The sequence below is a fragment of the Crinia signifera genome, chromosome 1, assembly GCF_055691185.1.
Source record: "Crinia signifera chromosome 1, ASM5569118v1, whole genome shotgun sequence".
Classification (NCBI taxonomy): Eukaryota; Metazoa; Chordata; class Amphibia; order Anura; family Myobatrachidae; genus Crinia; species Crinia signifera.
The window spans coordinates 252,800,628-252,820,183 of record NC_139217.1 but is presented as its reverse complement, the minus strand read 5'-3'; the positions used below and the strand labels follow the sequence as shown (position 1 = coordinate 252,820,183).

At 42.8% G+C, this 19,556-nt stretch overlaps 1 protein-coding gene across 3 annotated transcripts; it reads right to left on the bottom strand.

Annotated features, from left to right (window-relative positions):
- Positions 1-4,219: 4,219 nt before the first annotated feature.
- Positions 4,220-19,143, bottom strand: DDA1 (DET1 and DDB1 associated 1). Of its 3 annotated transcripts, none has more exons than XM_083180160.1 (5): positions 18,894-19,143; positions 15,528-15,608; positions 7,474-7,541; positions 7,326-7,387; positions 4,220-5,581 (listed from the first exon to the last, which is right to left on the bottom strand). In XM_083180160.1, exons 2-5 carry the CDS (start codon positions 15,575-15,577, stop codon positions 5,474-5,476), a joined length of 288 nt encoding a protein of 95 aa, XP_083036286.1. In that variant the 5' UTR covers positions 15,578-15,608; positions 18,894-19,143; the 3' UTR covers positions 4,220-5,473. The 3 variants fall into 3 exon arrangements, with proteins under 3 accessions (XP_083036286.1, XP_083036280.1, XP_083036277.1); XM_083180154.1 differs by having other exon boundaries at positions 18,853-19,142; XM_083180151.1 differs by having other exon boundaries at positions 7,474-7,525; positions 18,853-19,134.
- Positions 19,144-19,556: the final 413 nt, after the last annotated feature.

Sequence of the window (19,556 nt, the reverse complement as noted above, 5' to 3'; positions counted from 1 at the left end):
CAGTAATTGGAACTTCTTAAAGTGTAAAGCTAACCACCCTTGTGCCAATTATGCCAACAGCTTAAAGGGTACAATAGAATATGTTTTAAGCTAGATAGGCACTAAAGGTGCGTACATAATAGAGGACATTAAAAAACTGTAGAAGATAAGGACGGCTTCTGATTGATAAATTGTTTACATTGCCCGGTGTTGATGCTCTATCACATGGGTCCTCAAACTGCGGCCCTCCAGATGTTGTGAAACTACAAATCCCAGCATACCTTGCCACAGTTTTAACACTCCCTTATAGCAAAACTGTGGCAAGGCATGCTGGGATTTGTAGTTTCACAACATTTGGAGGGCCACAGTTTGAGGACCTATGCTCTATCATGTCGCTGGTCGTTTGTCGCTTCTACTGCTCTTTTGAACATGTGGGAAGGTTTGTATGTATTAACAGCAGCATACTCCTGGATATGGCCACTAACTATATCTGTTGCAAGTTAGCCCACTGTGAACGCACTATGGGCCTTATTCTAGTTCACTCTTAGAGGCAATTTCCTTCTCAAATGGACAAAACCATGTACACTGCAGGTGGGGCAGATGTAACATGTGCAGAGAGTTAGATTTGGGTGGGGTTTTCTTCAAACTGAGATCTAAATTGCAGTGTAGACATAAAGCAGTCAGTATTTTCCCTGCACAGAAACAAAATCACTCACCCAAATCTAATTCGATCTGCACCTGTTACATCTGCCCCCCCTGAAGGAAACATGGTTTTGTCCATCTGAGAAGAAATTTGCAGCTAAGAGTGAACTAGAATAAGGTAGGGCGACTTTCTGGTAAAATGTGTCTTTTATGCAAAAAAAAAAAAAAAAAATGCTTCTGCTGATAAAATTATGTGTGACATGTAGCATAACAAACGAACGCTCCGCTTGTTATGCAGATACAGCAGCAGTCGCACACTAAGGTGGGTATTCAATGTGAGGGTCATGGCAGTCAAGCTTGCTCGACCGCCGTGACCCAGTCCCGTTCTCAGTCAGCTCAACCGAGAACATGCAGGCGGGATTCTATGTCCCGCCTGCCGGGGAGCGAGAAGGGGGCGTTGCCGCGAGTTGCGGCCGGGAAGAGGAGAGCTGCATCCGGCAGCTCGTTACTTCCCGGTAGAACGAGCCCGAGAGCTTGTGCCGAGATACCCTGCTCAATGCGGTCGGGGAAGATAGCATTGAATAGGGCCCGACGGGAGATGCTCGCCAGTGAGTAAATATCCCCCTATATATAATCATTCCGCATAACATTTTAATCAATTAGCAGAAGTTGCCTGTGCATCCCATTCACTTTGCATTTTAGTGGCAAAAGTTGCCCAGTGCTACAGAGTAACAAGGAGATCATGTGTTATGCATAATGCAACTTGGATCGCATGGACTATAGATGTATGTGGATGTCCCTTGCCTAACTGAATTCTCCCATTTAACGGCTACACCAGTAGAGCGTTATCACCACTTTTGTGGATTCGTGATAGGAAAACAAAGTGTTTTAAAGTGATCGCTCTTAGCATTTACATACTAACAGAACACAGACAATGCGAAATCCCATCTTAAGTGACAAAATATCATGGGGAAATAGTCATTTATTGCTTTTGGTACTTATGTATTATCTGGACTCCCATGTTAAATGCACCCCATTTTTTCATACCCCTACTATCCAACTACGCATGGAGTTGATTTTATATAGTGTGGCGAGCGCAGCGAGCCACCGTGCCCGAAGCGTGGCGAGCGCAGCGAGCCCCGCGAGGGGACGCGGTCTCATAAGAAAAATGGGAGCCCAGATATTACATAAGTACCTTGCTTTTTACTTTACTATGTTGGGTTCAGCCACATACTGTAGCTAAACTCAACACAATGGGCACGACACTATGGCCCTTATTCAGATCTAATCGCAGTACAAAATTGTTCACAAAATGGACAAAACCATGTTCACTGCAGGTGGGGCAGAAGTAACATGTGCAGAGAGAGTTAAATTTGGGTGGGGTGTGTTGAAACTGAAATCTAAATTGTAGTGTAAAAATAATGCAGCCAGTATTTACCCTGCACAGAAACAAAATAATGCACACAAATCTAACTCTCTCTGCACATGTTATATCTGCCCCACCTAAAGTGCACATGGTTTTGCCCATTTTGAGAAAAAAATTGTACTGCGATCAGATCTGAATAAGGGCCTATATCTTTTGGGGGGTAGACAAAAATTATCCTGATGCACAGCATACACACCATGTGATTTTGGCTGACCATTGGGTCCTGGTACATTGTACGCACCAGACAATTACTGTGGCAATATCTGGCAGGTCAGCCTGAAGGTTTCCTAGCGTGTACCTAGGTTTATTGTTCACTACAACAATTTTATCAAAACATATTATAGATAAACATTTTTCATATATCAAATCTAGGCATTTTTGCAGAGATTTCACCCTTAAAAATATTGTGCGTTTTTGTGCGTGTGAGCAGGAAAATGCCCAATATAAGCCTATGATACATACACACTATACATCAGAACGGAACATGCAATGTACGATTACTTGCAAGTGCATTGACCAGAATAAGACAGAATGAAAACTTAAAAGGTTCAGCTTGGTGCAGTTACAGAACTAGCCATCATAGACAGCGTGGGGAAAGACTCTCACATTTTTCCCAAGGGAAATGTCTCCACCAAATCCTTTCTTCTGGCTTGGATAAAAGAAGAGCCAATGAAGTTCAATGTAGGCCAAGGAAGGAAAGGCACTTACCCCATAGTAATAATAGACCTTCCAGTGCATTATGTTTGAGAAGAACGGTGATCCGAGATGCAAAATAATTTAAGATGTAAGAGATGAATAACTGTATGGCTATATAACAAGATGCATAAGTGGGTGGGTGTTTTCCGTTATGAAATATATGTTGCTGGTACTTTTTAAAAAAGGTATATCATTACCTTTTAGAAGATAAACTGAGCAAGGGGGGTGTGTAAGGTAATAAGTTGCAGTGACATAATATTCGGTAATATCCTCTAACTCCAAAACTCCTCCAGTGTGGAATAAAATGTTCCAAATTCAATTACCAGAGGTTATATGGACTTATTCATGTTTGTAGTATAGTAAAGAAGAAGAAGAAAAAAAAATAGTAACTTTGGTTCTAGAATAAACCATGTTACCATGCAGGGGAACCAAATACATGTATAATGTTTCTGTGCATGGTAGATACTGTCTGCTTTGACATGTACCCCCACAAATATTACACATCTTTATTATTACACTGCGATTTAGATTTCCACATCCACGTCACATCGGGTATGGGTTGTTAAGTCGACAGTGTCCAGTTCAATAGTCAAAAAGGTCAACACACAAATAAGGTTGACATGAGTGAAAAAAACTCATGTTGCCCAAACATCAACCATATGCATGTCAACCTTTTTATTGTTGACCCAAGCACTACATCTAGTTATTTTTGGCCAGCTGCGTGCATTTTTGATTTGCTCACAAACATGAATCATTCCCTTAGTGCAGAACCAAATGTCTACAATAGAATCCTTTTGGGACACAAAAGATTAATCATTTTGGGAGAAAAAAAAAAGTTGATAGATCTATTTTTTATTTTACACTTTTTCAAGTAGATTGCAAGAATTTTTGTATTGTTCCAATATCAAGTATTTATATCACTTGCGCCTGTTAAATATAATGAATTTATCTCTTATGTATATCATTTACATAGGGACATTTTGAGGACACTATACCATTAAAAATCTCCAACAAGCCTAGCAGAATCTTGTTGATCTGGCTGAACAGTAAGTCAATTGGCCACATTGGTATTTGTTGAATAATGTCCTCGACCCCATTTGACTATTATCATCCCATCTAATTTACTGATTATCCCAAGTGTGACAAGATCATGAGAAACATTGATTGAGATTTTGTGGTTCACTACCAATTAGACCTAAATCTTACTAAGAACAGCTTAATAAGAACTAATCTGCTGTGTAGATACAGCTGTATATAAACATAAGTTCATCTCTTGCATTCCAAGCCAATGACGACCGGTCAGTACGTTGGGAGTGTGCACAACGCCTCCATCTGATGGATGGGACAAGAACCATAGAATCCCCATTATTGCCACTTTCTAAAGTCACACATACTGTACTCCCTGAGCACGGACCATCCTCCATGCAAACTTATGTGTGCTGCATCATATTACAATTAAGAGATTGAAGATCCATCTCTGCTTCAGAGATTTTATTGGAAGGCCACAAGATTATTCTTTACTACAGGACATATCAGGACTAGCTAGTGTGCAACAGAAATATCTAGTCAGGAAGCACTATTGGAGCTTTATAGGCAACAGAGTTCAGAACTTGGAAATAGAACATTCTGGATAACAAAGTCCTTTCAAATGATAACACCTTAAAGCTAAATCTTCCAAACTACCATAAAATAGGTGAAGTATCAATTTAAAAAAAATAATAATAATTGTTGGAGATGTAACTTGGTTAATATTGGTTTAATTCTTTTTCCTGCCTGGATGTGAACAATGCAGTGCTAAAATCCCAGAAAATGGAACTGGTGGCCATCCAAGTTATTGTACAATGTATAGAAGTTACGACTGTTAAACAGTCTAGTTGAAATTCTCAATCCAATAGCGATAAGTGGACAAACATGAGGGCTCTTTGTGGCTAGAGAGCAAAGAATCGAGAAGTCCAATGTGGTTCAAAAGTATGTTGGTCATGCGGGTATCACTAGAGCAGAATATTGAAGTGTATTATGGCACACCAGTCACTTCTTAGGCATTAAATGAGGGAGTGGAGCTAGCTCAGAACAGAAGTCAATTATATTAATAATAATAAAAAAAAAAAAAAAAACATTCTGGGTAGCGCACTGCTTCGCAGGCTTGTGACTCAAGGTCAAGACATTACTGCATGCAGAAGATTGATTTGATCAAACTGAAAATCCACTGTGGTAGACTTTAGAATCAGCTAATATTTTACCTTCTGAACTGAAGCAGATTTCACTGGCAAAAAAAAAAGTTTCTTGCACCCTTACAAAAAAAAAAAAAAAACCACAAGGTTATCCATTGGCAGCCAACAGGACCTTTGCTGCACCGGGTCACAGACATTCTGAGAGCAAAAAGTCAAAAGCAAAGTCTGGCACAAACAGACAAATTAAGTTAAAAACCTATGCACATTGTGGTGAGCAGCAGTAAAAGGGAACGGGATTGGGGGGGGGCGAAACCACAACGAGTTTTAGAGGTTTCAACGCTAATTATTCTCCAAACAAGTGTCAGCACAGCATAAATAAAATCTGGAAGAAATAAATACAAATTTGGCTCCTATGAGATCAGAAGAAAAATAGTATGTGGTAGGAGGGGGAAGGTGGCAATATCCCAACCCACATCTCAAGGTGATTCTGTGATGTGAGGAGAACAAAAAAAAAAAAAAAAGGAGGGGAGCGAGCTGGAAGGGTGATCTAGAAGGGGACCTATGTATCTTCATTCATTTCTTGACTGTCTGTCCGAGCAATCTTTCTTGGAGGAGCAGATGTTTCGCCTATTTCTAACTGGTCCTGGTCCCTTTTCTTTGCAGCATTCTATGGAATGAAAAAACAGGCATGTAGAGAATGTGGCATTATTAAATCACATAATACTAACCTAGGATACAGTTTTATATAGGAACCAATTGGATGTGATTAAAAGGGATGGTAGACCCAGGATTTAACACTCAAGGCTTAACAAATTAGAGCCAGTTTTTCTTCGCTTGGTAACCTGGTGTCCCTTAGACCAGTGGTTCCCAAACTGTGTGCCATGGCACCCTAGGGTGCCTCAGGACCCCTGCAGGGGTGCCTCAGGTCGGTGGTCCAAGACCAATTCAAATTAATTATTGTTAATGTGATAGGCAAAACCAGTACTTGTGGCTGCAAATCATAAATTATTTGTACAAACAGAAGCAAATCTTGACCTTTACTATAGAAATAAACCTAAAGATGTTATATAAACACAATTTATTTAATTTCTCCATAACAAACTATCTTACTTGTGTAGTTTCACAATGCCACTTACGTAGTCAGTGTATTGTCCCTGTCAGCATCAGCGTAGTGTTTCCCGCGGCCAGCGTAGTCAGTGCGGGCGCACTTGCGCCCGCACTCCCCCTGAAGCAGGGTTGCCGTACCATGCCGCAAGAATTACTGAGACGCGCAAGTGGATGAGACGCTTGTGCGGCTTAGGCAGATGGAGCGCCTCTCTGCCCGCGTCTGCCAGAGCAGAGGATCTGGCGGTTACCGGCACTCACTATGCTTGCCAGGGACAGTATGGTGACTATGCTGCCTGACGGGGACACTACGCTGACTATGCAGGGCTGGCGCTGGGACACTACTCTAACAGCATAGTGTTAGGTGGCGCCATGAAACTACACAAGTACCCAAACTTTTGGCCATGGAGTTCCATAGATAAAATTCTGATACTATCGGGTTCCAGTGAATCTAAAAATGTTGGGAACCCCTGCCTTAGAACCTGGGACAAGCTCCTCGACATATGTGTTAACTTGGCACAAGCTGAAAACAGGCTATATAACAGGGATTTCTTTTCAAACCAGATATCCACGGCTGCTTCAATACACCCACAGTTAACTGAATTCCCCCTTAAGCCCTGTACACACTATGCAATAAAGGCAGCTAATGGTAAAGTTTTAGGATAAAAGGCACAATGAACGATATGCACCTAGTTATAAGTGCAAAAATTTGACTGCATGTACAGACGATCTTGTAACATTGTTAGTACACAGGATGATATGCATGATAATATTGTTAACTATATTGTTATCGTGAATATAGTCAGCCTTTATACACATAGGGGGTTATTCGAATTCCTTCGGCCCTCTCTCACCGAATGCACCTCTCTCAGAAGGTGCATTCGCATCTTCTGAAAGCAGAATTAAATCATCTTTTTGACATGGAATTACCACATGCATGGCCACAATTGCTTATTTAGTGGCAGTATTAGTACATATAGCCAAAATATTTTATAAGAGTAGAGAAAACAATAAATAGCAAAAGCTATGCTCCTGATTATTTCTTAGGAATTTTAAAAATGACAGTACATGTATACTATCCACATTTTATTGAAATGGTCAAATCTAAAAGGATCGGACTGGCTGACAGGTGTCTGTGCAGATCAGTCAGAAATATACAGAAGCAACATGTCTGGTGTTCCAGTACCCCTTAAGGGTATACAAAGCAAATGAGTGATGGGTCTCTGTCACAAGCATTCTGATGGCACTTCGTCAACACGGTCTGTGAATTTGACCTAAAAAACAGGATTGAAGGAAAAGCGCCTTACCTTTTTGTCCCATTGTTGGTGTAGATAACGTAACAGTATATTTGTTTTTTCTGTAACTATGACTAAAAAAAAAAAAAAAAAGGGTTTGTTTTGTCTTTATTAACTTTACAGAATACACCATAAACACTTGTAGACAGATCACACTTACTTTGGTCAGAAGGATACTCTCTTGTGGGGAGGTAAACTGAAGGCCTTCTGTTCTGTAAGACAATGCCTCTGAAGTTAATTGAAAGAAGTTTTTGGTGAGAAAAAAAAAACCCACATGGTATTAAAGTACTGAAAAATAAAACATTTAAGTGAAAGGGGAAATACAGAATTTCACAGAACATTTGGTTTATGATTGACTCCGTGAAAAATAGGACAACACAGATTGCTCCTCAACTCTATGGGTTGGGGGGCTGGGTTTCAGGTGTTTAGTGCAAGTTGCATTTTGGTGTTGCTCCATTCAAGAACTGTCTCCAGGCACCGACATTGTTGTTATGATATACAATATATTCCCTTTTTGCACAGGAAAGCGGCAGCTGCAAATTCACCAACATCACTTTGGGGTTAAATTTTATTCAGACAAGCACATTTTACTTTTTTAACACAGAAATATTCCCCATTATAGATCGGACTTTTCCATTTGTTATGCAAGCGCAGTAGCCACCTGCAGGCATTGTTATCTGCAGGCCAAGCTGACTAGCAGGGGGGGGGGGGAGGTTTAATGATTTAGTGACGGTACCCATCAGGTGTGTCCCCTGGCTGTGGCATTACTTTGCTGGCCAGTGAAGCCTGGTGCCTAAAAAAAAAAAAAAAAATACAGAGGACCACCACTCATTTAGTCCCACATATATTTGGAACCAAAGCCCATGCTGGTTTTCAAAACTCTGTGAGCTCTGTGCTGATTCTCTATAAATAGTTACATTTATTATAAACAAAAAAAGAAAAATCAATGAAATTCCCCCAAAAAACATCATGGTCTCACATGTCGCTTTAAGGCATTTTAGACATTGAATACTGAATTTGTACCACACAATGGTGGAGCTGCTTATTCACAGAATTGTGTGCTCATTGGAATGCACACATGTAGTCTATGCAACTGAATTAATTAATTTGAGGTGTTACTTGTATATGGTGTTGACAGAGTGTGTACTGAGCAGACCATAACTTGTATTCGAAAAAAGCTGTGGCTACCACAGTGCACTGCACTTCCAATGCTAGAGGGATTCTTATGTGATCTGGCATGACAAGAGGGGCTGTTTGGCATGACTACAGCATAGATTTCTGAGGACATTTAATAAAACAGGTGGTATCTGGTATTTATTTTAGAACAGGATTAGACAGGTGCAGGGTTTACCCTACAGCTAATTGTACACACTGCTGCTTGAAATAAGCGTTACAGCCCTTCCAGACACAAGCCCTTCCAGACACAGTGCAGCACACTGTTTCGTGACTTTCTGGTAAAATGTGTCTTTTATGCAAAAAAAAAAAAAAAAGCAAATGTTTCTGCTGATAAAATTGTGTGACATGCAGCATAACAAACAAACGCTCCACTTGTTATGCAGATACAGCAGCAGTCGCACACTAAGGGGGGTATTCAAGGTGAGGGTCACGGCAGTCGAGCTTGCTCGACCGCCGTGACCCAGTCCCGTTCTCAGTCAGCTCAACCGAGAACATGCAGGCGGGATTCTATGTCCCGCCTGCCGGGGAGCAAAAAGGGGGCGTGGCCGCGAGTTGCGGCCGGGAAGAGGAGAGCTGAAGCCGGCAGCTCGTTACTTCCCGGCACAACGAGCCCGAGAGCTTGTGCCGAGATACCCTGCTCAATGCGGTCGGGGAAGATAGCATTGAATTGGGCCCGACGGGAGATGCTCGCCGGTGAGTAAATATCCCCCTAAATATAAACATTGCGCATAACATTTTAATCAATTAGCAGAAGTTGCCTGTGCATCCCATTCACTTTGCATACAAGATGCATTTTAGTGGCAAAAGTTGCCCAGTGCTACAGAGTAACAAGGAGATCATGTGTTATGCATAACGCACCTTGGATCGCATGGACTATAGATGTATGTGGATGTCCCTTGCCTAACTGATTTCTCCCATTTAACGGCTACACCAGTAGAGTGTTATCACCACTTTTGTGGATTCGTGATAGGAAAACAAAGTGTTTTAAAGTGATCGCTCTTAGCATTTACATACTAACAGAACACAGACAATGTGAAATCCCATCTTACGTGACAAAATATCATGGGGAAATAGTCATTTATTGCTTTTTACTACACTCTGTTGGGTTCAGCCACATACTGTAGCTAAACTCAACGAACACGACACTATGGCCCTGATTCAGATCTGATCGCAGTACAAATTTTATTGGAAAATGGGCAAAACCATGTTCACTGCAGGTGAGGCAGAGAGAGTTAAATGGGTGGTTTGTGTTGAAACTGAAATCTAAAATTGCAGTGTAAAAATAATGCAGCCAGTATTTACCCTGCACAGAAACAAAACAATGCACACAAATCTAACTCTCTCTATAAATGTTCCATCTGCCCCACCTGTAGTACACATGGTTTTGCCCATGTTGAGAACAAATTTGGGTACTTGTTTCCTATCTGGGCGCCCATCGCGGGTACATCGCATGCCATTATAATGACATGCGATGCGACCGACGCGATTACCGCGATTTTACATAGGGACCAATGTTAAATGTCCCAATTGACCCGCGATGACCACGATTTACCATAGGAAACAATGTTAAATGGATCAATTTCCCCAAATTATCATAGGGAACAATGGGAAATGGGGCAAAAACACCCCTGAACATAGAAATGTCCCCCCAAAAGTAGTTGACGCCACCCCGCCATCAACGTGAACCCGAAGCGTGGCGAGCGCAGCGAGCCCGCGAGGGGCGGCGGTACGCGTCCTCCGACCTTTTCATGCCCTACTATCCACTAGGGCGTGGAGTGAGAATAGAATAGTGTGGCTAGACAACAGCGAGCCACCGAGCCCCGCGAGGGGACGCGGATACCTTCACAGTTATACGCGTCCCCTCGCGGGCTTCCCAGGTGTCCATGGCGACGCGGACACCTGGGAAGCCCGCGAAGAGACGCGTTTACCTGTGAAGGTATCCGCGTCCCCTCGCCATGCTTCAGGCTCGGTGGCTCGCTACGCTCGCCACACTATTCTATTCTCACTCCACGCCCTAGTGGATAGTAGGGCATGAAAAGGTCGGAGGACGCGTACCGCCGCCCCTCGCTGGCTCGCTGCGCTCGCCACGCTTCGGGTTCACGTTGATGGCGGGGTGGCGTCAACTTCTTTTGGGGGGACATTTCAATGTTCAGGGGTGTTTTTGGCCCATTTACTATTGTTCCTATGCCGATTTGGGTAAATTGATCCATTTAACATTGTTTCCTATGGTAAATCGTGGTCATCGCGGGTAAATTGAGGCATTTAACATTGTTCTCTATGGGAAAATCGCGGGCATCGCGTCTGGCCCATCGCACCCGATTTTTTATCGGCCGCGATGGCCCCGATTTGACCCCCGATTAAAATCGTGGGCGCCCAGATAGGAAACAAGTACCCAAATTTGTACTGCGATCAGATCTGAATAAAGGCCTATGGGAGGTGGAATTCATTGTAGTTACCATTGGAGCTATAAAATTGTTGCTCCAGTCGGATGTGATTGGTTGCCAGCAACTGCATTTTAGCTCAGACCCTCCAGGGTTGGTGAGGAGAAAGAAGTAAAATGTTACCAGTTTGAGCACTCAAACAGTAATTTTCACGTTGTGCTTATTAGTTTGGACAACAATAATAAACATGATCAAAAACAACAATTTAATATAACGCATCAATCACCTGTCACTTTAGTTAAGCCTAAAATATAAGGTTTTACAGTATATATATACTAGCTACATTTGGCAACATTTTGTCAATGTTATCTAGTAGATAAATATACAGCAAGACAAAAACAAAACAAAAATCAAATGATCTGAAACATTGCAGAAGAGAAGATTAAGTAGTTCTAGGAATGCCTTCTATATTCAAACTTAATTTCCATGTGGCTTAGATAGTTGTCCATGATGGATACCAATGTCTGAAATAACCTATAGACAATCAGCCTTGAAAACATTCCTGAGGAAACATCCAACCTTTATGTCAAAACATATAGTCCAAATAATTTGGACGCTCACCTATCCGAAACTAGTAAAATGAAATGTATTACAATAGTGTTTTCAATTCCAAGGCAGTCAATGTGCTGTTCAGTACTTCCCATAGGCATGCCCAAACGGGTTGGGATCATTTGGTCTACAGCATGATGGTCGACAGTCATTAGGGCGACATGAGAAAATGTCGACATGGACAAAGTCAACATGGTTCTAGGTCGAAAGGTCATTAGTTCAACAAAGTCCATGACGACAGTCAAAAGGTCGACATGGGTTTTTTCACAGTTTTTTTTACCTGAATGTTAACACAGTCGACATGGACACAGTTTCAAGTGCACCGCTCCGCTCGCAATGAGTCGGGCACGGTGCCTCGCTGCGCATGAAATACCGCCTGACGGCACATGTCGTCTCAAAAAACAGTGAAAAACCCCACGTTAACCTAGACATTGTCGAACTAATGACCTGTCGACATTTTCCGATGTCGATCATCATGCTGTAGACCAAATGACCGCATCCCGTCCAAACTATGTTGTGGAGCGCCATACACGTCCTCTGACCTTTTCATACTCCCACTATCCACGTCGGTGTGGAGTTGATTTTAGATAGTGTGGCGAGCCGGAAGCGTGGCGAGCGCAGCGAGCCCCGCGGAATACATGTTAAGTCATCCACGTCTGCTCGCCACGCTTCGGGCTCGGTGGCTCGCCACACTATCTAAAATCAACTCCACGCCGACGAAGATAGTGGGGTTATGAAAAGGTCGGAGAACGCGTACTGCCACGCTTCAGGTTGGCGTTGATAGTGGGGGTGGCGTTAACAATGGGGGTGCATTTAACATTGTAAGCACCCAACTGGGTGCTTGTACAATTAAAAATCACATTGCATCGCATGCCACTATATTGTATGCGATGAGATGTATAAGATGCTGGAAGATCAAAATCGTGGGCGCCGGGCTAGAAAACAAGTACCATTAACAGTTTCTTATATAGCGCATACATATTCCGCAGCACTTTTACAGAGAATATTGGAACATTCACATCAGCCCCTGCCCCAGTGGAGCTTACAATCTATATTCCCTACCACATGTACATGCACACACAGACATTCTAGAGTTAGTTTTGTTGGGAGCCAATTAGCCAACCAATATATTTTTGGATTGTGAAAGGAAACCATAGTACCCGGAGGAAACCCAAGCAAACACGGGGAGAATATACAAAGTCTGCACAGTTAGGGCCATGGTGGGATTCGAACCCATGACCTCAGTGCTGTGAGGCAGTAATGCTTACACCATCTATATACGAACACTGTCAAACACACGTTAAATCGAGATACACACACAACTACATCACCAGTATGGGTGGAGGGGGCACTGTGGCATGTCGTCATGTATATATTTATTTTACACCAGGGCTCGACAAATTTCTTTAAAATGTAGGAGCCAGATAAACAAATAATAGGGACAGTGCGCGCCCCAAAAATGTACATACGCCACAATGTCCATTTACATATACCACACATGTCCATTACACATTATCCCAAACATCGTAATGTTCATTACATATAATACAAGAGGCCGTAATTATATATTATGCCGCATAAGTTCTGCTTACCTACATGCTCGTTGCTATGGGTTTCGTGCTTGATGCCAGGGGTTGACATGCTCTTTCAGGGGTTAATATGCTGTTGCTATGGGGTTACCATGGTCTACCAGGGGTTAACATGGTCTGCCACTATGGGGGATACCATGGTCTGCCACTATGGGGGATACCATGATCTGCCACTATGGGGGATACCATGCACCCGCTCGTTGACCTGCACCTTGACTATGAAGATGGCCAGGCAGTCACTCAGCTGTTGCAGCGCCTCTTTCTCCTTCAGACAGGAGATGTGCGTCGGGCTGAGCAGGGTTCTCATGCTGCTGCGCCAGCCGGACTGCCAGGTGGGGGTGGCCGCAACGGCCTGGGGGTGCGAGATGACAGCCGGCTCCTACACAGCGGCAGCTCCAACGACCGCAGCGCTCCGCATAGACTGCGGCTAATAGTGTGGCAAAACCCCATGAAGGGACCGGAGAGCAGGGATAACGGGCACATGAGTAAGATCCGAGCTGCTGCTGTAGGCCAGGGCAGGCGAAAACCCCCGTATCAGGCGATTTTAAAATTTGCACCAGATCAGAGCCAAGCTACCACTGCCGCTCCTGATTGGCTCCCGAACCGCTCATCACGACGGACCTGCTCTTGCGTGTCTCTGGCTCCTATACAGCCGGTGGGAGTGGAGGAGGGGTTGACTACCGGCGGCACTGCAGCACAAGCCCTCCCGGCCAAGACCAGGTCGCCAGGGAGCAGAATCTGGTCGCCGTGGCGACCGGGGTTTGTCGAGCCCTGTTTTACACACACATACACACACACACACATCTTCACATTTATCCGTCAATGATAACTACCCATCAAAGGAAGATCTGTGTTTAAAATTAGTGGTGTTGGGGGATCTTCACAGTCAATCTCATTTCAGTCACATCACGGATAGGGACTAGAGCCAAAAGCTTGTGCGGCAGATCACACCTAGTCTTAAAAGCATCATACAACTTAACTAGAGCAGCCTTGCAAAATATCAATGTTTCTTGTTCATGTAAAACCAAGAAGGGCATTCCTTGGGTATACGGTCTTTAGAATGGTACCATTTTTTTGGAGCGGACATGTGTTCACAGGCGGTATTTCATACCCTACCATCCACTAGGGCAGTGGTTCCCAAACTGTGTGCCTAGGGTCCCTGGGGTGCCTCAGGACACTTGCAGGGGTGCTTTGGGTTGGTGTACCAGGATCAATTCATATTATGAAGGGTCAATGTAATAGGCAAAACCAGTGCTGGTGGCTGACAATCATAATATATGTGGACAAACAGAAGCAAATCCTGTCCCTCACTAGATAACTGACATATAAACACAATGCACTTAATTTAATATTTTTTCTGAATTTATCAATAAAAAGCATTTGGCCTAGGGGTGCCCTGAAAATGTTTTGATGCTTTAGGGTGCCGTGATTACAAAAAGTTTAAGAACCACTGCACTAGGGCGTGAAGGGAGAATAGAATAGTATGCCGAGTGTAAAGTGGCACCGTGCCTGAAGCATGGGGCGCGGTACACGTGATCATGATGACTGAGTGACAAACCCATGTTGAGCTTTTGACTGTCGACCTAACGCTTATGTCAACCTGCCCTCCATGTCAAACTTCAGTGGTTGACCCAATGACCATATCCATTACTTGTAACATAAAGACAAAACACCAAGGTAGTCAGTTCCTATAATCCCTCCAATTGTGCAAGAAAACAAAAACTTTTCATTTCAGCAAAAGACCTTGCATCATTGGCGGCATTATAGGAACAGGATATTCGCATTTGCAATATGGTCATATTGCCAATATTGTTCTTTACATGTTTTTAATATAGCTATTAAATTGTAATTCACTTTCCTCATTGGCTGTACTAGCACCAAACTCTGTTCTCCTTTTTGCACTTTTAACATAGGAGACTGTCCATTTACAGATACATTAATACAAAAGGATACCTTCTGAAGCAGCAATCCATAATCAATCCATGTCTTAGCAATAATATGCAGCTTTATGTAGACATCCACAGAGCAAGTGGTCACCCAATGGTTTGAGAAGCAGGGCATGGATGATATCAATGTCATGGCCTTCTCAGTCACTGGATTTGAATCCAAATATCCATTTATGGGATATGCTAAACCAACACCAGAAACATAATTTTCCATCACCCTGAACGAAGAATCAGTCAAGTGTCTTTCTCCTGGAAGAATGTCATTACCAAGACAAATACAGGCCATGCATGCTGGCCTAACCTATTTAAATGGTATTTTATTGCTTACTTTTTAACCAACTACCTGTAGTTTCTAGTAAAGAAGTGTATCAAAACACACACAGAACAGAGGGAAACTATGTATTAACAGTTACATTCTAGACAGCTTAAAAATAGGTATTGAAGCCAGCAGTGTAGGAAACCAGTCAAAAGATAGAAACAATTTGATATTTTAAATGACCCTAAAATACTTACGGAGGCTTTACACACAGAGTCTGCATGAAATTTGCTAAAGTTGCTCTCATTGTAGACTGGTAAGCCTTTTAAAAAGTCCGCCTAGAAAAAAAAGGGGGGATGGGTCATGACTTTAGGTCAGAACTTGCTTTTGCACTGTATCAATTATAAGGGAAGTTCATCAAGGAGCCAGTTCATGAAACATTAGAATAGCACGCTCACAGACATATCAGGTACACACAAGATATTTCCCAGCTTTAGGCTGTTTTTCATAGAATCAAATTATCCAAAAACAATTAAATAGGTCCCAAGGTCACCTCAGATGGCTCTTCACAGTGAAACAGTAGATCAAAGTAAGCCACAATTATGTGCTTATAGTAAGGCAAATACATCCACGATGTTCCCATTACCTCTATATAAACTTTAAATACATTTAAAGGGGGAAATCAATTGTTTTATGGGAGGCTTTAAATAACGGAAGATAAACCATGCAGTTTGTTAGTCCCCCATTTTTATTATATTATGCTTGCTACCTCAGCCCCCCACCCTCTTCAGCCACCTTCCAACGCATTCGCAGCCAAACAGGAGATGCCGCTGCCGGATCATGGCCACATCGTTCATTATGCCTACACATGGAACGATGTGGCCAAATCCTGCATGACGGGTTGTTCATCTTTCCACCTGCTGCAGGAATCAGCAGGTTTGCTAAACAACCCACAGGCACCCGCATAACGATTGGTCACTCCGATCGGTCAGAAATGGCCATATGGTTTAAAAAAATCTTACCATGTTTGGGCACCTTTAGTGTGCCTTGAAGACCATCGTTGGGAATGACAGAACAATAATGAAGAAAAGAAAAAAAAATCCTGAGAGGTCCTCATACATCTTGCCACATAGAGGAAGATGCCTTGCCTGATCTGCCATTAGCAGCAGGAGTATTTTTGCAAATAATGGGTGAAATTTAATAGGATGAGCGATTCAGAAAGTGAGAGATTTGGTGAGAAATCTCCAGGTTTTTTTTAAAGTGGCAATCATTTACACTGCAAAACCAGTTTGTATAAATGATTGCCTCTAAAAAAATACTGGCGATTTCTCGCCAAAATCTCTTTCTGAATCTCTCATCCTATTAAATTTCAGCCAAAGTGTCTAAACAACACAAGCAAACTATGCTTAATAAAAGTATATGTGACATTCTTACATACTGTGTGCATACGAAATGATACATTTACTAGGAAAACACTACAGCATAGCATTTTGTATGGTCACATACAGAAGATAGGCATGCCATATATCATTTTAATCACCATAAACGGTGTCATGTCTGTATCACTTTGATAAAGATGCAATGTAATGGCATAGTTGCCTACCTGACCCTTATCTTAAAAGGGAGAAAATGCTCTGTCCCTGGATATGTTGGATTGCCATCCCCTGTGGTAAAACACATTTCGTATCAATTAACTAGCTCCCCGCAGGTGATGGCAATCATACATTACCAGGGAAGTCCAGGAACAGAGTATTTTCTCCCTCATGGAGAGGGTCAGGTAGGCAAGTATGTGTAATGAAAAAGTTGCACAAAAAGACTTTCAGCACTACCAAGTCATGAAACGGCACAATGGCTGTTCAATATTCCAGGCTAGATGTATGCGGACATTATATAATATGTATGCTTGAAGGCTGGATGAAAGTCATTATCAGCTGGGCACACATAGAATAGTGTGTAACCAGCATTAGGGGTCTACGTACTAAGCCTTAAAAATAGATAAAGTACCATACAATTAGCTCCTAACTGTCATAGTATAGAGTTGGGGCCAAATGTAATTGTGTGTGAGAAATTGGGAGAATTTCCCCCCCTTTTTTTTTTTTTAAAGCGGCACTCAATTACATGGCAAAATGAACCTTGTTTATCAGTGTAAATGATTCCTGCTTTAAAAAATAAATAAATGAAAATCTCCCCAAAAAACTCATTTCTGATTCTCACACACTATTACATTTGGCTCTATGTTTAAAAACTGTCAGGATGCAGTTGGCCAATACTTTATCTTCCTCGTCTAAATCTCTCTACATGGCTAAAGGAGTCCATACAGGTTACGATAACAGAGTGCAATTCGACGCATTATCGGACGGACCGCAACGCATGCATTTTGCATGATATGTGATGCGATCCGTGGGCAATACAAAAAGTATGTGCAGCACATACTTTTTGTACTTTTTGTACTGTGCGATGCGATGAACATGGGAGCACACCTCGCATTGCACGTTGCTTATCGCAACGCATATGGGAACCTTTAGTAAAAACAGTGTACACACGATTACTGCATATACATTTATTTTATTTTTTTAAATGCCTGTGTGAAGAAACAATATTGACCCTAGGGGGAAAAAAAATATTATTCCCATGCTATTGAATGAAAAAAGCATATCGTCAATCTATTGGAAAAGAGAAATGTCTTTGATTGGCCATCCCTAGACTAATGTATACCTGCAGCCATATGACAAGGGCTGTCATATGAGAAGAAACTAGAGGGAGGAAGATTCAGGGGAAATTTGAGGAAGAATTACTTCACAGAAAGAGTAGATAAGTGGAATAGCCTACCATCAGAGATGGTAGAGGCAAATACAGTAGTACAATTTAAACATGCTTGGAATAGGCATATTGATATCCTTACAAAAAAAATAAGGATCAAATATGGTTTGAGGTAACATGTTTAAAAAAGGGGCAGACTAGATGGGCCAAGTGGTTCTTATCTGCCATCAAATTCTATGTTTCTACATGTTGGAAATTAACACAGAAATCTATTTTAAGACTCCAAAGTTGCAAAATGTAAATGACAATTATATTTTAACAAACCATATTCTGCAAAGGGTTATATTAGGTGGTGTATCAGTGATGTGGCTCTGCCTCAGCTATCTGCACTACCACATCACACTCCATAAATAAACACCAGATGCAAATACATGTATCAGCTGCCTACACATGTATGCCTCCGGCCCCTACAGGGTTTGCATTACCCATAGATGTCCATGAACATAGGACGTAAGCAGCAGTCCTGCCAATGATAGCCACTGTGCTTTGTATAGGACTAGGCCTCTACTTCTCACTTTCCATGTACAAGGCAGGGACCATCATGACTTCAATTGCTCCTTATTAGAGCCTCACACAGCGTATTTGGCTCTAGTATGCCTGTCCATTCCGTGTGCCCCTGTCCTCTACTCACAGGCACCATGGCCGATATCCAGATGAGGGGCCGGGCGCTCCCATGCCATGCCATGCCTGGCCTCACCCCGGGAAGACCCCCGCCTCACCTTATGCCCACATTATGCCCCTGCGTATGCATCATGTACCAACCATAATCATCAGTCTTCTGCACCCAGCTCATCCAGCCTCACCCACTCACACCAGCCCGCCGCCGTGCTTGCTGAGTCCCTAGTGCGGCGCCGCTTTTCATTGGTCGCCACGCACAGGCTGGAGGGGCAGCTCCCCTCTCAAATTGGCGACTTCTGCCCTCTATCAGCGGCCCGGGTTACTGATTGGCTCTGAGGGACGTCTGTCAGCAGTGTGACAGAGGTTGCCAAGGTAGGTTGCACAGGAAACCGCATCCGTTCTCTCGTCGCAGGCGTAATCATTGGTTGCGGAGTAATGGGGGTTATAAAAGTCCAAAGCGGACTGCGAGGTATGCCGGGAGTTGTAGTTCCCACGTTGGTGGAGCACGTGACATCATCTCTGTGCCGGCCTGCCGCCGCACGGGGGACGTTGGAGCCTTAAGGATGCAGCCAGCGTTTTATTGCGTTAAAATATTAGATTTAGAAGCAATTGCAGTTTAGCTAAAACAGCAAAACTGCAGGCTTACTAATACATTTGCATCAGCTTTAAGACCTGGCTGCACATGCATGCTCACTATTGCTATTTTTTTGTTTTGCATGTAACCATACAGAGGTGTAGTGTGGAGCCATGGCACCCGCATACCTCCAACATTACCCTCTCCAGGAGGGACACATTGCTCTGCTCCTTCACTTCCCTGGTAATGTATGATTACAATTAACTAGTTCAAA

What these genes read in the sequence shown, in the direction of transcription:
- DDA1 (XM_083180151.1), bottom strand. An exon ending in ACTCTGTGTGTAAAGCCTCC is followed by an intron (nt 7,526 to 15,527) that starts GTAAGTATTTTA and finishes ATTGTCTTACAG; the next exon opens with AACAGAAGGCCTTCAGTTTA. An exon ending in AGAGTATCCTTCTGACCAAA is followed by an intron (nt 7,388 to 7,473) that starts GTAAGTGTGATC and finishes TTTTTTTTTTAG; the next exon opens with TCATAGTTACAGAAAAAACA.